At 43.5% G+C, this 15,498-nt stretch overlaps 1 protein-coding gene across 1 annotated transcript in view; it reads right to left on the reverse strand.

The window, feature by feature from the left end:
- The window catches only part of LOC111268937 (SH3 domain-containing kinase-binding protein 1), a 40,044-nt gene extending 26,536 nt beyond the window's left edge, over nucleotides 1-13,508 (reverse strand). Inside the window, exon 1 of the mRNA XM_022848187.2 lies at nucleotides 12,697-13,508. Coding sequence (XP_022703922.1) covers nucleotides 12,697-12,736 — 40 coding nt within the window. The 5' untranslated portion in view covers nucleotides 12,737-13,508. The remainder of the gene's footprint in view (nucleotides 1-12,696) is intronic.
- Nucleotides 13,509-15,498: the final 1,990 nt, after the last annotated feature.

The following is a 15,498-nucleotide window of genomic DNA, read 5'->3' on the forward strand; positions in this document are numbered from 1 at the left end:
ACGATCCGACCGCTGCTACGAAATCTAGTCCTGGATATAATGCTTTCCCCTGATATTCTATAGCATAATTAAAAACAATCTCAGACAGACGTCTGATTTCCGCAGCTGATCAAGAAGATTTTTCGTACGAGTTTCCTTTCAGCTCCTGTCACAGCGTTACGGTCGCTGTCAAAGATTCACTGTTTCACGATTAATTGCTACGGCCGAATGGAACACAAAATGCATGTTCTTCTTAGCTAGCCAACTTCACTGGCCTCATTAACCCATCCACACTATTCGCATCAATGTATCGGTATCATCATAACATTTAGTTAAACGGTATAGTCAATGACAAACACTACCATTAACCCGACTCATTATTCGATATACACACTCATCGCGACGAGAATGTCTTACCGGCAACGAGGGTCCAACGCTCGAGCAACGCCAATCGTAGGCTTACGGCAGACTGACCGAGATCCTTTTTAAGATCATGGTAGCGATCGTTACGTGGCCCTTTTAGAAGTCTGGGGACTTGCCACAGGTATGCCGACGACCACGCGTTCCTATTGATTTACGCAACACGCATACGCCGCCATACAGAACCCATACACTGAATTTCTCAGAATATTACTCACGCAGTTTTAGTTTACGACGAATCTCGGCTTTAGGCTGTCTTCCTGCCTCCACATTCGGCAGGGCTTACGATGTTTTTCTAACCGATTTATTGTTGCGTTTTACCTTAATACCGTAATAGGGTAACGAGGTGTAACCGAGTCGATTGCAAACCAGACAACCTTTACAAAGTTGTTAGATACCTAAGTGTTTCGAGTGTGCATAGTGGACACAGTTTATGATGGTGACCGCAGCGCAAGCCGCTTCGCACCGTTTCAACATCGAAATAAGGAAAATAAACTAGGTGAATGATTAGGCCGTTAACGATACACGCTTTGTCTTCGTATAACGGGAACGATTACCCAACAAACGTCCGTGCGCGAAAAGACAATCCGTTGACATCGCTGAGTCCTCTAACGATATCATGTTATCGCTTGTCTGTGTAACTATCGTACAAGGGCGGCTTGATATTAGCTACTTAGCAATGGTGGGCTGGTAAGGCATTGCACACACTTGCGTGCATGCCGTGCCATCATATAACGTACATGCTGGCCAACGCGGAGGACGAAACGTGCTGATCAATGGGACACGTTCATCGAACGGCAGCTTAAAACTGTCGCTTTTTATTAGCTTTGGGAAGAACAAGATGCTTCATCAGCCCTAAACTATTCTACATTACGCGGGCAAAAGTATCATCCCATAGACAGGAATTTACGTCGTCGATAGTAGCTTAAACACCGGTGCATATTGAGCGTATGTGATAACGTATTAAACATTTAGCACAAAATGCTTTGTTTGACCGTTGTGAATCTGCCTTTCTTTCTTCTATATATTTGAAATAAAAATGGATAATTATTATCTTGTAAACTCAGCCTCGTCTTTCACCTTCTTGCCCCTTCCGCTCATTCTTTACACAGTTACATCTTGCTGTTCCGGTTCACGCCAAACTGTCAACGTACTATGCTCAAACACAGATTTCGAACAACGAAGAAAAGTCATTGATGAGCTGCAATAGACAACAACAATTATAGTCAATGCATAATATAGAAAATGGTCCCGGGTTTACTTCGTTTCTCGCTGACAGTATCATCCGATACTCCTATCACTCGGCAGTGATACAGCGGCCAGACAACAGTAAGAAAAACTAGCGCTGCTGCCATTTTTGTGGCAAACCGGGTACGGTCTTCAAATCGCAAGGAACGAGAGTATTGGACAGATGCCCGAATTTCCGATTGTTCGCCCGAAAGCCAACAAATCATACTGAAGGTTATAACGCGACTGCTAATATATTATTATGCCATAAAAATGGTCGTGGACAAATCAACCGGCGGCCGATAACTAGACATTAGTCCCGTCATTTGTGAGACTGATGTTGATTATACACTGTCTATAAGGGGACTTATGGAAATGATAATATCAACGCGACCTAACTCGTAGTTGTTACGAAAGCGGCTTACATTTATCGACTTTTTATCTATATTATCTAGAGACGATCTGTAAATAGTTCCACTGCTTACTAGTCAACAACATAGGTTTGGTACAGTATATCTCTGTATAGTAGAAGGAATACGCTTGCGGCTTAAAAATAAATAATGGCTCACATAAAGTAGTATTATACCGCCAATATTATTACTATGAGTATTGTGCGTATATCCTCGTCGGGTATTGATTTTTTTTTTTCACTCGCATCATCTCAGGATAAAATTGTTACCATTCTCATCATTATTCATGGTAGCTAGCAAGGACAAAGGCGGCCTCTAGTTCTACAGCAATCGAAAGGGACCGGCAGGTAGACACTAGTGTAGTCGAGACGAGTGCCTCTCTTGAACGCTTACGGCCGATTATGTCGACATTAGACCATCTTCGCTTGTCGAAACAATGGCCTTTGTGAAGGAAGATGTCTACGTATTTCTGCCTTCAGAGACTCACGAATAAACAACGTTGCTGCTGCTGCTGCTGCTGCGTGTAATTATGCACACTTCAAGATCGTCATTGCTTTTATAATGACGTAAAATGCTAATGTTGTTGGACAGATTGGGGACACGGACGTCGTTGGCCATGCGATTCGTACGTACAAAAGCTCGGCTATGCTGTAACCGATCAAAATGGTCTACCAACACCGAATTGTCAATAGCAATTATAATAAATAAGTATTCTACATATTGAAATCCTTTAAATAGCGTCGAGGAGAACGGGCCAGTCTTAGCTACGCCCTGTAACACATAGAATTCGCCCTGGAAAAAAACCTATAGTACGTCTCAAATTCACAGTCTCTTATAGGTCCTATGTATATTGTGTGTATATTCCTTTCGCTATGAAATGTTATTCATGCCGCTACGGTTTTTCTGCACAGCAGTACATGGGTCGATCTGTATGCTCATCGCGCTATCTCGCTCTATGCAATTGTATCCATTTCCGATTGGATCGAAGGCCAGCAGCGATAGTATCAGAACCCGGCTTGCTCTTATCCGTTCGTCACCCGTACAGGGAACAAGCTGACCCTTCAACGTGTTCACTTTATCGCGATTACGTTTGCAAACTATTTCTCTAATCGCTAATGACTACGGAGCAGCAGGCAAACGGGGTAGCGATAACGACAGCAACGGGACAACCGTTATTATAAGTGCTGCTAACTCTGCAATCGTTTGCGTCATTTCGAAGCTTTTGTTGTATTTTCTCTTTCGTAGTCTGGCTGGCACCATCCCATCCCAGTCGGGTTCGTCATTCTGCGAAACAGCGGTATTATCAATGCTGCTGTAGCCTCCTGCTACTGCTGGCAAACTTTTTGACGAACGCAACACTTTACCATAGTTATCCCAAGTCCATACCTTGTACGCTCATCATAGCGTAGCACTATTTTCATTATTGGTTTGCGAGAGAAAAAGGTCCTCCTTTCGTTATGTCTACAATTAGGATGTCGAGGTATGGTGCTGATATAGTGCATTTGCACATGTGTGATACAACAATGACCCGGGCACGAAAAACTCTACAACTGTTGCCACGTTCAAGCATACTATTTAAATGGTCCGTAGGGATATGATGTTTTGGGGGTCTGGTGCGAACGCTTCCTATTGCACGCACGTGAACACGTAAGTATATAATGGTGAAGTATTAAAGCAGAGAATAATTTGTTATTGACACGTTTTTTTTCAATTTTTTCTATTCTATAGCGAACCAGCTACGACTCTTCGTCAAAAACATATTGTGCCATCCTTGATCGGTTTTCAACTTCTCTTCGACCTTTTTTTCGTCCTATAATAACGATGGCAGGTGAGCCCAACCGACAACAAAGTCCACGAATCCTGGAGGATTCATCAACAAAAAGGAAAGCTAGCGTGATGACAACAGCCAATTCTCCGGAAGTTTCATCAGTTTGCCTTGACAGAGGAATCGTGACTTTTTGAGACCTCTCTTTTGTAACTCGAACCTAACCCACCACATTCCCGCCTGTCTCCTCACTGAACTCTTTATCCTTAGCCTCTTACAGGTTGGACAATCATTTTGAAATGACTCAAATTCTCGCAGGACTTGCAATCCTGTTCATATTTCACCAAAGACAGGAAGGCGTTTTCTATACCAAATTTACTAAACTGCATAAGGATGCGACTATTTGCAAGGTGATAGTGGCAGGCACTTGCTAGCCTTGGATAACTCGACTTGAACTGAGAAGTTATTTATATATACTTATTAGCTAGCAAGGATTCAAGCCGAGGAGTGTGTATATGTGAAACTTGCAGACATTCCCTTTATACTACTTCTACATCCTAGCACCAGCTTAACTGCAGTGATCTCTTTGCGCTGAAAGTGGCAGCGATGCTAGATTTTAGATTCAAGACGATCTCTCTTAGATTCAAGACCGGTCTCACTTATGCCCGTTCCGAATTGGGGCCGCAGCCAGTTGGTTCATACTCGCACGCACTAGTGATATGAGCGCTACCATATGTATTCAGGGGCATCGAGGCACAAACGAGGCCAAGACGATTCTATAGCGCAAGCTCATCCAAAATTTAGCTCGACTTAATTTCGGCTACTGAGCCGTCTCGTCCTTCGCTTTCCTCTACACTTCTTAACCAACCAAATCCTGGTTCCATATCCTTGAAATCAACGCCCAATGCAGCCACCGCTACGGCAAGCGACTGCCAACGAGTGGCTATGTTCTCGTTATGCTAATCCCGCAGGCTTCAATATCCTACTGAACTTTTGCGGCCGTATCTTCCGGCCGACTCCCACGGGCGCGCGCCCAGACCCAATAACTGCTCGTAAGCCTGTGAATGTGCGGACAAACAATGCCGCCACAGTGCGTGCTCTGTTCACCTTTCCCTCTCTTCCCGCGCTTATGCTTAAGCTCGGTCATTCTTCGCTACTCGTTCACTACCTCTCATTCTCTCACTAACTATGAGTTTCTCTCTGTTACGAGAGTCCGCGCACGCTTCTACTGAATAAGCGCTGCACTGCCCTTGGTGGTGGGTTGCTGAAGCGGAAAGCAATAGAATTTAGTTTAATTTGATTGGGAAGTCGCCACAAAGCTGCTGCTATTGCCACTAGACCATCGAACACCCGAAACTCCACAGAATCCGTACATACTCTAAGTCGTCTCGTTTTCGATTCCTTTTTTCCTTTTTCATTCAGAGGCCCGTTCATTGAGTGCGATGCTCCTTTATGCCTTGCCGATGCCTTCGGCCACACCTGAATACGTCAGGTTAGGAGCTGCCGAACTACTAAGGCCATACAGATGCACAGACACACACACAGACACACACACAGACACACAGACACACACACGCACACACAGACACACATGAACACCCACGCACGACACACCACACACACACACACACATACGCATGCACACACACATGTACACTCACACACCAACACACACACACAGACACATACACCATACACACCCATACACATACACATACACACGCACACATACACACACACACAGATAACTTGTAGATACTGTTCATACAATATCAACCTTTTTGACCTAGCACCCTACTGCAGCAACTACCTTGGCTGTCTTCTTTGGTTTTTGGAAAAGTTCTTTTTATTAAGTTTTATGTCATAACCTGCGACAGGCAAAGGTCTTTGTGCCGAACCTGAGAGCTCTATAGCCCAACTGAGAGAAACCTCCCGTCGCTTTGGCTGCTCAAGCTCTCCTTTTTCGCTATCGTCTAGCAGTTGAAACGCGGCAAGCCGGGAAAAGTCCAATTCGAATACCATCTCGCCACTTCCACTGACCATTTCGGTTAGGCTTCTTCTTGCACTCCACAACTGGAAGCCTTGGACAGATGGTTCAGTCGAGCCCTGCTACAGAGAAGTAAACAACCACAACTGTGCAATGAAAACTACATTGGTCGTGATTCCCCCATGACACACCCCACCATTTTCTTTCTTTCGATTTCGCTTCACAGAGTCCCAAACCAGATCCGAGATATAACGACACAGTGAGAAGAAGAGAATATAGAATAAACAGGTATCTGGGATCTCCTAGGCGGATTTGGCCTGTACGGGCGAGCCATTCGTAAACAGTGTACACCATATTGGATCCCTGGATTCCATCACTGAGAAAAGAAATCGGTTCGATTGGACGTTATGAAATTGCACGTAACCTATTTTTGTAGGTCTGTATGTGCGTTAGTGAATTTACTTTCGCCGAGCGAATTGCCCTTCGACAGTATCGTCTGGAAGGAAAAGCGGCGCCTTATGCCAACCCGACCCAGCTAGCCTCAACGGTCGTCTAGAGTTATCAGCCAGCATCTGTTCAAATTCAACTGAGCAACCTTTACCATCCCCCAATACTACACCGTATTCCTATTCCCCATCACAGAAAAATTCATTTCGAGAATTTATCTCAGACCAACAGTTCATCAGTTCAACCAGCCAGACTTTTCCCTTAGATCGACTAGGGTACCAAGCATAAACTTGAGGACCGGGCCGTGTTGCCACGCGGATGAATAATGAGTCGACTTATTTTACACTCCCGCAATAGAAGTTTTTCCATAGCAGTAAGTAGCGAAATCATGTCGATAATTTGTGCGCTTCGAATATATTGACTGGTCACGCACCGGAAGGAACTATTATAACATATAAAAGAAGACAGTAAAAACAATACTTGACTCCGCTGTGCCGGCGAATCATCAGAAGTCCTTTCGACGTCAAACGACGCCGTTCATTGCTCCCCTGTGAGCGGCAGTTTCGTGGCAACGACTATTCAACATCCAAGGGGATTGTGCCAGATGATCCGGTACCGATGCGTATACATCGTTGATGGCCGACGGTCGACCGAACCGTCGATCGCAGCCGATACTACTTTTTCGGGCCCACCAAAAGGCCGGAGAACTTTTTCTGGTTGCTTCTCGCGTTAGCTGCCACGACTATGCAGAGGACTATGTGGGTGACGATTGTGCTGGCTCGTTTTGCCCATTGGCACCGGGTTGTAGCTCCCGCTGGGCCGACTCTAACAGGCGCATCGTCGCTTGCATCGTCAAGAGAACACCAACATGATGCTAAAGTCTAAATACTATCGCCACCACTCGATCCCCGCTCGACCGCCATCGCTGCTATTGCTCTTATTTTGTGTGGTCGAACCGACGGAGTGAGCGAGCGAGCAAAGGGCCGAGAAGGGACCGCGAAAATACCTTCAAAATGCTCGTTTCGCATCGAGCTTCGTTGCCCTGTCGGGCAGATGACCAGCGCCTGGATCGTGGAATCAAACACAACCGGACAAAAGACGACGAAATTCACGAAGGAAGCCAATAGAAGAGGACGGAGTTAACGTGGTTTATTTTTTTTAGTGAAGCGAAGATAGGAATATTTGCATTTTCAATGCAAATTATTCTGGCTGTTTTGAAAGAGAAAGGCAATACTGGGAAGTCCTATCCCCCTGTAATTATTAGTAAATTGGTCCCGATATGGAAAATACCATATGATGAACAGTGGTAACGGGCCCAGATAATGTATTCCTGCCTTTCTTGTGCCGAATCCAAGATGTGTTACTGGCGTTTTGGGTAACTTCTTGCAATACTCAAGATAAACAATAATCTAATTAAAATTATAGATTCCTTTGAATCCCTTGAATGCTACAATATAGGAAAAGCTGTTAGATTCAAATTAAAATTATGAATACCTGAATACATCGCCCCGTTAACGATAGATGGGTTAAATGCGATACAGGCTGTGATAGCACATCACTTTGCTTATTCCATGTTTGGATCTATTAACTCTGAATCTATGAAAGAGCGTGCGAAAAAGAAGATCACTGAAAACTTGTTTTTTTTTTAACTCCAACAGCAACGAAGTAGCATAACATATTCAATTCAACATAAATTCAAAAACGAAGTCACCATGATTTGGGTCAAATAGTTCGATCTTAACGAAAAAAGATATGCAGAAACAAAGCAGAGCCGAAACAGGCAGTCTGTTATAATAAAAAACTATAAACGTTATTTTGCTAGAACTTGATACTGCTGATAAATAGAGAGGAACAGTAAAGATGGCCTATGCAACTATCGGCAGCTGTTTGTTGTCATTAAATATCGCTAGGAGCGCAGTTAGCATAAAATCGTGCGACATTTCGAATATCTTCAGCATTTGCTGATATGCGTTAACGATTAAACATGTCTGCCGTCTCACAAGTCTTGCCACCGAGGAAACGTTTGAGCTGGGCAAAGCAACGCCTGATAGATAAGGCCCACAAAATGTCAGCACCCCTTTCGTCCTCCTAATTATATCTTCTGGGTTCTTTAAAGGGATGCTATTGTAAGGAACGCTACGAATTCAATAATATGCACAAATATAGAACGTAAAAAATTTCAAAGCCTGTACACTTCTTGTTAGCCTTCGGAAAAATGGTCATACGTATGCATCCGCCGGGCGATATGGTGTAACTGTTTAAGATCGCGTCATAAGCCAAACACTTAAGTGCAGCTGAGTTCGGCAAATCGCCTGTACTACATGAGTATGACATACGCAAATAGCATTTTTACCTCACTTTACATTATTCTCGATTGTGAAATGGGTTTACCAATTTCTCTAAGATGACCGGGCCTACCAAATCTTATTAATTAATTAATGACCATCTTAACAAGGGCTGTTGTTATTACCATGTAGCGTTCTCATTACGCTAATTATTTAGTTGTATAGTATGTGTATAAGACGGCTTGTTCGGTGCCCATTATTACAGAAAAGTTCGTGATGAAATTTCACTATTATTATTCCTAAACATAACTTGCGCTAATTGTACATTGTCACCTTTAAGTTCGTCTCACGCTTTAGGGTTTGTGATTTTTAACCGATAGCCACTAAAAACGTCGTTGTTCTCAGACAGTGTCCCGAGAATCCTCCATTTCGGGTTAAAGTCAGGCTTTCCGCGCTGATACCCGTACTGGCCGTTGGTGCTACTTTGAACTATATTCTACTATGCTCTATGCGAGTATTCAGGCAACGCAGATCGAAAGCAGAACTATCCGAAAACAGAGAAGACACATCTGCAGCGGAGCGATAGCAGCGTTGCGGTTACCACTGTGACGCGTTACCAACATTTAATAGGTGGCCGACCAAAAAGTGTTTGTCTGACTGGCTGACGTAAATCGTCGCTGTGAACCACCACAGCGGTAGGATCGTCTTGCCAGCACAAAACACAAGCTAATTTCTTTATTAAACAAACAAGTCCCAACTGAAAATCACCCCACAGGATCGTCCGGTGGGCGTTCTCGCAAGCAACGTCTGAATAGAGTACGGTGGACCATCAGCGTGCCCGCACGTCAGAGATACATTATTGCTGCTTGCGACCATTCAGTTGGATGGCTGGGCCATGACAACAAAGCGGCCATGTGTCAAACAATCGTCGAGTCGCAAGACTTCGAATCGAAACGGTTCTGCCGATTCTGAATAATTGTCATCGTTGACAAGGAAGAAGGTCAGCTTGATGTGAAGCAATACATTCGATAAACCTATTGTGGCCTGCTTGTATAAGGTGCCGTTAAAATGACACGTCACATAAACACATGGTGGCTATGTACTGTCATAAACCGTTCAATATTTACTGAGAAGGAACAGTAAAGCTGCGTCGGTCTTTCACGAATAGCGCTTCCGTTATCATCGTTGGCTAGATCATTGTATAGCCCGATAATTTCTAGCGGAAGAGAAGAAGTAAAACACAGCATTTTCAACAAGAAGAAATAACGTTTTCTTGTGGTGCCTGCAGCTAGGTGTGATTGGCCTGATCGAGCGAGGTAAAAATGAATTGACCTGTTTACCTTTGCGTATTAAAAAATAAGCTTTGCGTCGATCCTAAGCTCGTTCAAATGTACAGTAGATCAATATGTGAATGTATGTATTTATATATAAATGTACATGAAGGGGGGATTCTGCGGACCCTCTCTGACCAAGCACGACTTGACCGGCGGTACTGCGTGCATGCACGGAAGGCAATCTGTTTAAAAAATCGTTCTATAACAAATCAGCTTTAAATACTTGCAATATGCTTTCGGGTTTACGTGACTGCACCAGCCACAATCATAATTTTACATTCGCATTCACATATAGTAACAGCGTATTGTTAAAGGATAATGGTAAATATATACGATGATCGCTGCACTAAGGAAATACAATGAAGTTAGATTCTTTTTTTCCGGTGCACTGTATTTTTCAAGTAATCATATACCTACTGCTACAAATAGGATCAGCCGAAAGTAAATTGAGGTCTGATCATACTCCTAACTTTCGGCCAGTTTGCGACCATCGTGAAAGGACGGCATGACGTACGGGGATCCCGCTGCTATCTGCTGTGCTACTGGTTGCGGGATGTACCTCCCGGTTCGATATGTACAGGAAGGGTTAATAATCAATAGCTGCACATTTTAGTTTTGTTCAGAGACCTTAATAAAGCGACTTTTGACCTTTCATAGGATTTAGGCATACGACTTTGCGTTTTCTTTTAGGCTGATACATTGCTAAGTTGAGGTTTGCGTTTGTTCAACTAGAGAGATCTAAAGATCCAATTAGCCTAACTACTATCAACCTGGCGTCGTATTGAAAGCTACGTTATTGACTGTTGAATGGACACGTAAGCAGAGAATAAAGTAATTCAGTTCCCCTTTCGTTGGGAATGTTTTTTTTCATGATACTTGTCTTTGACAAATAATAATTAAGACATGCGGCCAACCTCCCGGCGATCAGAAACGTTCGATGTTTTGACGTCGAAATTATCGTTGATCAAACAAAATAGGTGCACATAAATGGAACAAAAAAAGAAAACAACAGCAAATCACTAAATATCGATTAAATATCGTTCGTTTCGCCCTTCCTCCCAAAAGAACACCTTAACCTAAAAATCTAGCGAGACCTAACCAACGCCATCTACCCGAGGTCGGCGTCCAAAATCAGCACATATCTTACCTATTGGTTTCATATAGCTAGCAGCCGATTCCGCAAGGTCAATAGACGCTTAATGTGATAATGGTAGTGGCCGGGCAAAGGAATGCCTACGTACACTCAATATTGACTTTTGAGCTCGATTTTTTCGCGGCTTTACCACACATCTACGGCCAGTAGATTTCACCGATGGAAATGTCTTATCTTGAACGGGACGACGGGTACAGCATAGGGCCATTAGCTGTTACATCCCACTTCCTCCTTCCACACAATATGCCCTCCGCAAGCTCGACCTGCTCTTGTACTTCCGGTGTTTTCTCATGGTGCGAAGGTGACCTGCCATTCTGAGAGCTGGTACCCTTTTGACTAGTCTCCATATAATTTTCAACAGTTAATTGTTTCGTTTCATGACTGGCAGACCATTGTCGCAAGCGTTTGCAGCTCCACTTGAATAGACAGAAAAAAAAACGGATGTATCTGATATTCTAATTATGTTTTCAGCTGATGACAGTGCTGATGTAGGACGGAATAATAGGCATGGCAAAAGCTCCACTTTCATAATGCTACTAGGCTTGTTATAATTCTTATACAGTTGTAGTTATTACATTTATTTGCTGTCAGATTTAAATATATAAGTAAGTCCAGTCGTGTACGATGTACACGAGCTTGCCGCAGGATTTCTGCTATAGTTATCTTTTTGCGCAGGACTTAAATACTGAAATAAAGTTTCCGCGACCTTTGGCTTATCGCTTTTTGGTGTTCGAGTCTTCTGGATACTACTAAAAGCCGTGAAGTGCTCTGAAGTGCTGGCTTGCGTAGCCGCGCAGCCTTCATATAACTTGCCGACGTTGTTAGTAACAGTTTCTCCGTTCACTCATCCATTCATCCGTCACAGTTCCTCAGTGAGGAAACCGTGATGCAGATTCAAATTAGCGTAGTAGCTTCTGCTATCTCGAGTAAAGTTGACTTAAGTGAACAGAAGGATAGTTCGAACACCCTATATATCTAACTAAAAATAGACCCATGAACTACATGTCGAAGCTTTCAAATCCACCCACTGTCATTATGACAGTTGTCCATAACTAAAACCTAATTATGCTAGACTTTTATATAATAGAGAAGGTTTTAACTAATCTCCTTGTATGGGTCTCCTGACTTTACAGCAACAGGAAGAAATGACTCCTTAAGGGGGGAAGAGGGGGCAACACATTCATTCCTCATTTATCTAGGAATCACTCAAAGGACTTGGAGGTTGAAGCAACCTGGTGGAAGATGCAATGAAAATATATAATTAGACAACTCCAACCATATTGTTTCGAGAAAGCCTTGAAGGTTTGAAGACGATAGCAACATCTATCTTAAATTTTGTGGCCGTATCTGTTCTTCAATTATACCCTTTCCACTTTTCTTTCTGATTGTGAAATATCCATAATTTATGAAGCTTCTATTCTTAAATATCCTAAAAATGTTCTGTGTTTAAGTAACGTATCTGCAGATGATAAATGTTCTCTGGAGACTATTTTATATACTAGCAATGTAAACAAGGTGCGGCTGTATATTTTACCTGCCGAGCTGTGTCATTGTATTTCTGTGTATACAGGTATACTATTCACAATTTCTTTAGAGCTGTCGCAGTTACCTTTGCTTTATATACACTTATTTAAATACACATTAAAGCCTACTGCAACTTCACATAACTCTAATCACGCAAAAGCTTACCATCCGAAATAAATCCACACGAACAGGGACGATTGTTCATTGAGCACAAGACATTGCTTGATGGGAATATCTAGGAACACTGCACATTACATAGACTCTGATACACTGAACATGTAGCGACGCGGCTTCGGGCTACTTCGGACCATTATAACCTAAACCTTAGCACAAAGTCCCTTTTTGCCTCATTCCCGGCACACTTGTTGAGTTTGGTCCTTTTCCGCTAATTTTCCTTTTTCGGTCATACTTACTACATACACCTGGTAAAAATATTGAAGACATACAACTTTACGTAAATGCTCTCTATGCTCTTCTCATCATTTAACAGAGAGTGCTTTTGCGCGACATAGTTTTACCAAAAACTAATGTAGTACAGCATATCGCTGTGATACGGTATGATGAAAAGAGACAGTGGGACAGCCAATCAAGAAATGGTCAGAAAAACGACATGCCACTTGTGTTATATTGCCACCGCGGTCACTGTGCTGGTGCCGTTTCTATTGCTGCAGGCGAAATTGAACGGCCAACGAGCCTTCGGGTTGGCGGAGCAGGGACGTTCGAAGAGTGAGTGCACAGAAGTTGTGGTCGCCGTATTAGTAGTATCCGTTTGATATTTTCTGCTGGCAGTTGGTTTCGCAGCTCGTCTATGCTTGTTTATTATCGGCTGCCTCTTGCTGTCTTATCTTGGTCGGCTCGAATGCTGTTTTATGTACTTGCGTTCGTTCGTGCTGCGTCGTGTTTGGCGAGAGACCCAGTTCTGTCTCTGCAGCAACGACGAACCGGGCAAGGGCCACTGAGCAGCTGATCGTGGTCAGGGCAGAGTTAAAAGATGTCGTCGTCGTCACTTGCCTGTTGGTCCGTCAGTCGACGCCACGCAAGCAGGCAACAACGGGCCAACGACGCTCGGTGGTCCTCGGCCCTCATCTTCGCCCATCTTCTCTCACCCCATGCTGTTGCTACGGCTGCTGAAGCCGCCGCCGCCGTCGCCGTCGCCGCTGCTGCTATTGCTGCCGTTGTTGTGCTGCGAGCGCTGACCACCTCTACATCGCTGTAAAGCCGGGGCAGGACAGCAAGTGCCGCAGTAACGCACGCGCACGCCAGGTAATGACGCAACGGGAAACGTCTTGGAAAACTGATAATGCATGATAGGTGCCCGATTTCCACTGCTAGTAATAGCAGCAGTAGCATCGGCATGAGAGCACACTAGGTTTCAGCATAAACCGAGATAATAAGGAAAAAGAGAAAACAGGGAGACGAGATGAGCTAATGCTCCAAGTGCACCCAAGCGTCTGCCCCTGTATGTCCACTACGGTGTCTGCTATACAGTGGCACTACGGTGACACTGACGCTTAAAAAGAAACCGTTTGGTAGGATCTGAGAAGACCAATTGTGCCGCTCGGAGGAAACACAGTGGTCAAGTTCCAATGGCTGGCGATGATGGTGCCCTAGAAGGCAGTGCTACACCAAAGTCGACAGATTAATAAACCGATAATTATTACAGACGTAGCAATAGCAACAACGACAAAACGATACGGACCATCGAAGGATTATAATTAATGTTATAAGATTAATAATAGACAGTAAACAGGAACGATTGCATCATCGTGCCTTACAGCTTCTGGCATTAAGTTATTTATATAGAAGCAATCTGTTTTTCCATAAATTCATACTTAACGTTGGCACTGACATACATCATGTGTAGCGAAGATGCGGAATCAAAGCGAACAATAGCTATGCTTATGAAGTTTAAAAACCAGTGCTTCACTATTCGAATCAGGAAATCTGTCCGGTATGTGATAAGTAGATCATTGTCAGCCAACGAAAGAGGAAACCGATTGCATCATCGGCAGGCATAGGCCATTCGCTGAAGTCCAAGTTTGCCCAGTTGACAAGCGACCCATTCAACCAATGGAAAGAGCAATGAAACCTTCAAAATAACACAGTGACAGGCAACGCCTCATGATCTTATAGCCATTGTTGTTGGGGGCCTGGTGTTGATGCTTCTTGGCCAGAGAAACAACGCTAGCGAGACGACTGCGTCGCACACACTGGCGTTCCTACCAATGCATAAATGAAATGAGGTACTCTCCCACATGAAAAGCTGAGCTTTTTATATAACAATATCCCATTGATGCAAATGTAAGTATAATGCATCCTCGTAACACTCTATTCAGGACCAAAATGAACGAAATGACATTCATTCATTTAATTAGTACGCCTTCACGTAAATATGTATTCGAATTCATATCTAACAATTTGTCTATCTATCATATCTAACAATATTTGTAAAATACAAACACGTAAGCTGGATTAATTTCCAATAACTCGTAGGCTTACATAAGGACCGTGCAAGGCCACCGAAGCTAACGGCTAATTTTGGCCCATCTTTATAACAGTACTACTTACCTCGCGCTTAATATTATTAAGGTCAGGATGGGGAAGAAAAGAAAGTAGCCAGTATGAGTTAGTCAATATACGACGGCAGGCAGTCAAGCAATTCTACCAAAAAATTATCGCAGAACATACAATTGCGCTAATAGATCAAAATCGGTTGTGCTTGTACGCTGTAACGATAAATAGTCCGAAAGGGCTTTCTATTCGAGGGCATCAATGCACCTATTGGTGGCCGGCTCACACCATAGAATACGGAGCGGTTGCCGCATGTCCTGTAAATTTCATCCGACGGCGACGTTCGTTTAGTAATATCCTTTGGTTTGTTTTCATTTAGTTGAGAGGCAGACCGATCGGACACAAGGAAGCGGCGGGAGAATTGAGGCCATAAAAGTATCAGAAAGTTCTTATTAT

Source organism: Varroa jacobsoni, unplaced genomic scaffold (genome assembly GCF_002532875.2).
Source record: "Varroa jacobsoni isolate VJ856 unplaced genomic scaffold, vjacob_1.0 scaffold_1332, whole genome shotgun sequence".
NCBI classification, from domain to species: Eukaryota; Metazoa; Arthropoda; class Arachnida; order Mesostigmata; family Varroidae; genus Varroa; species Varroa jacobsoni.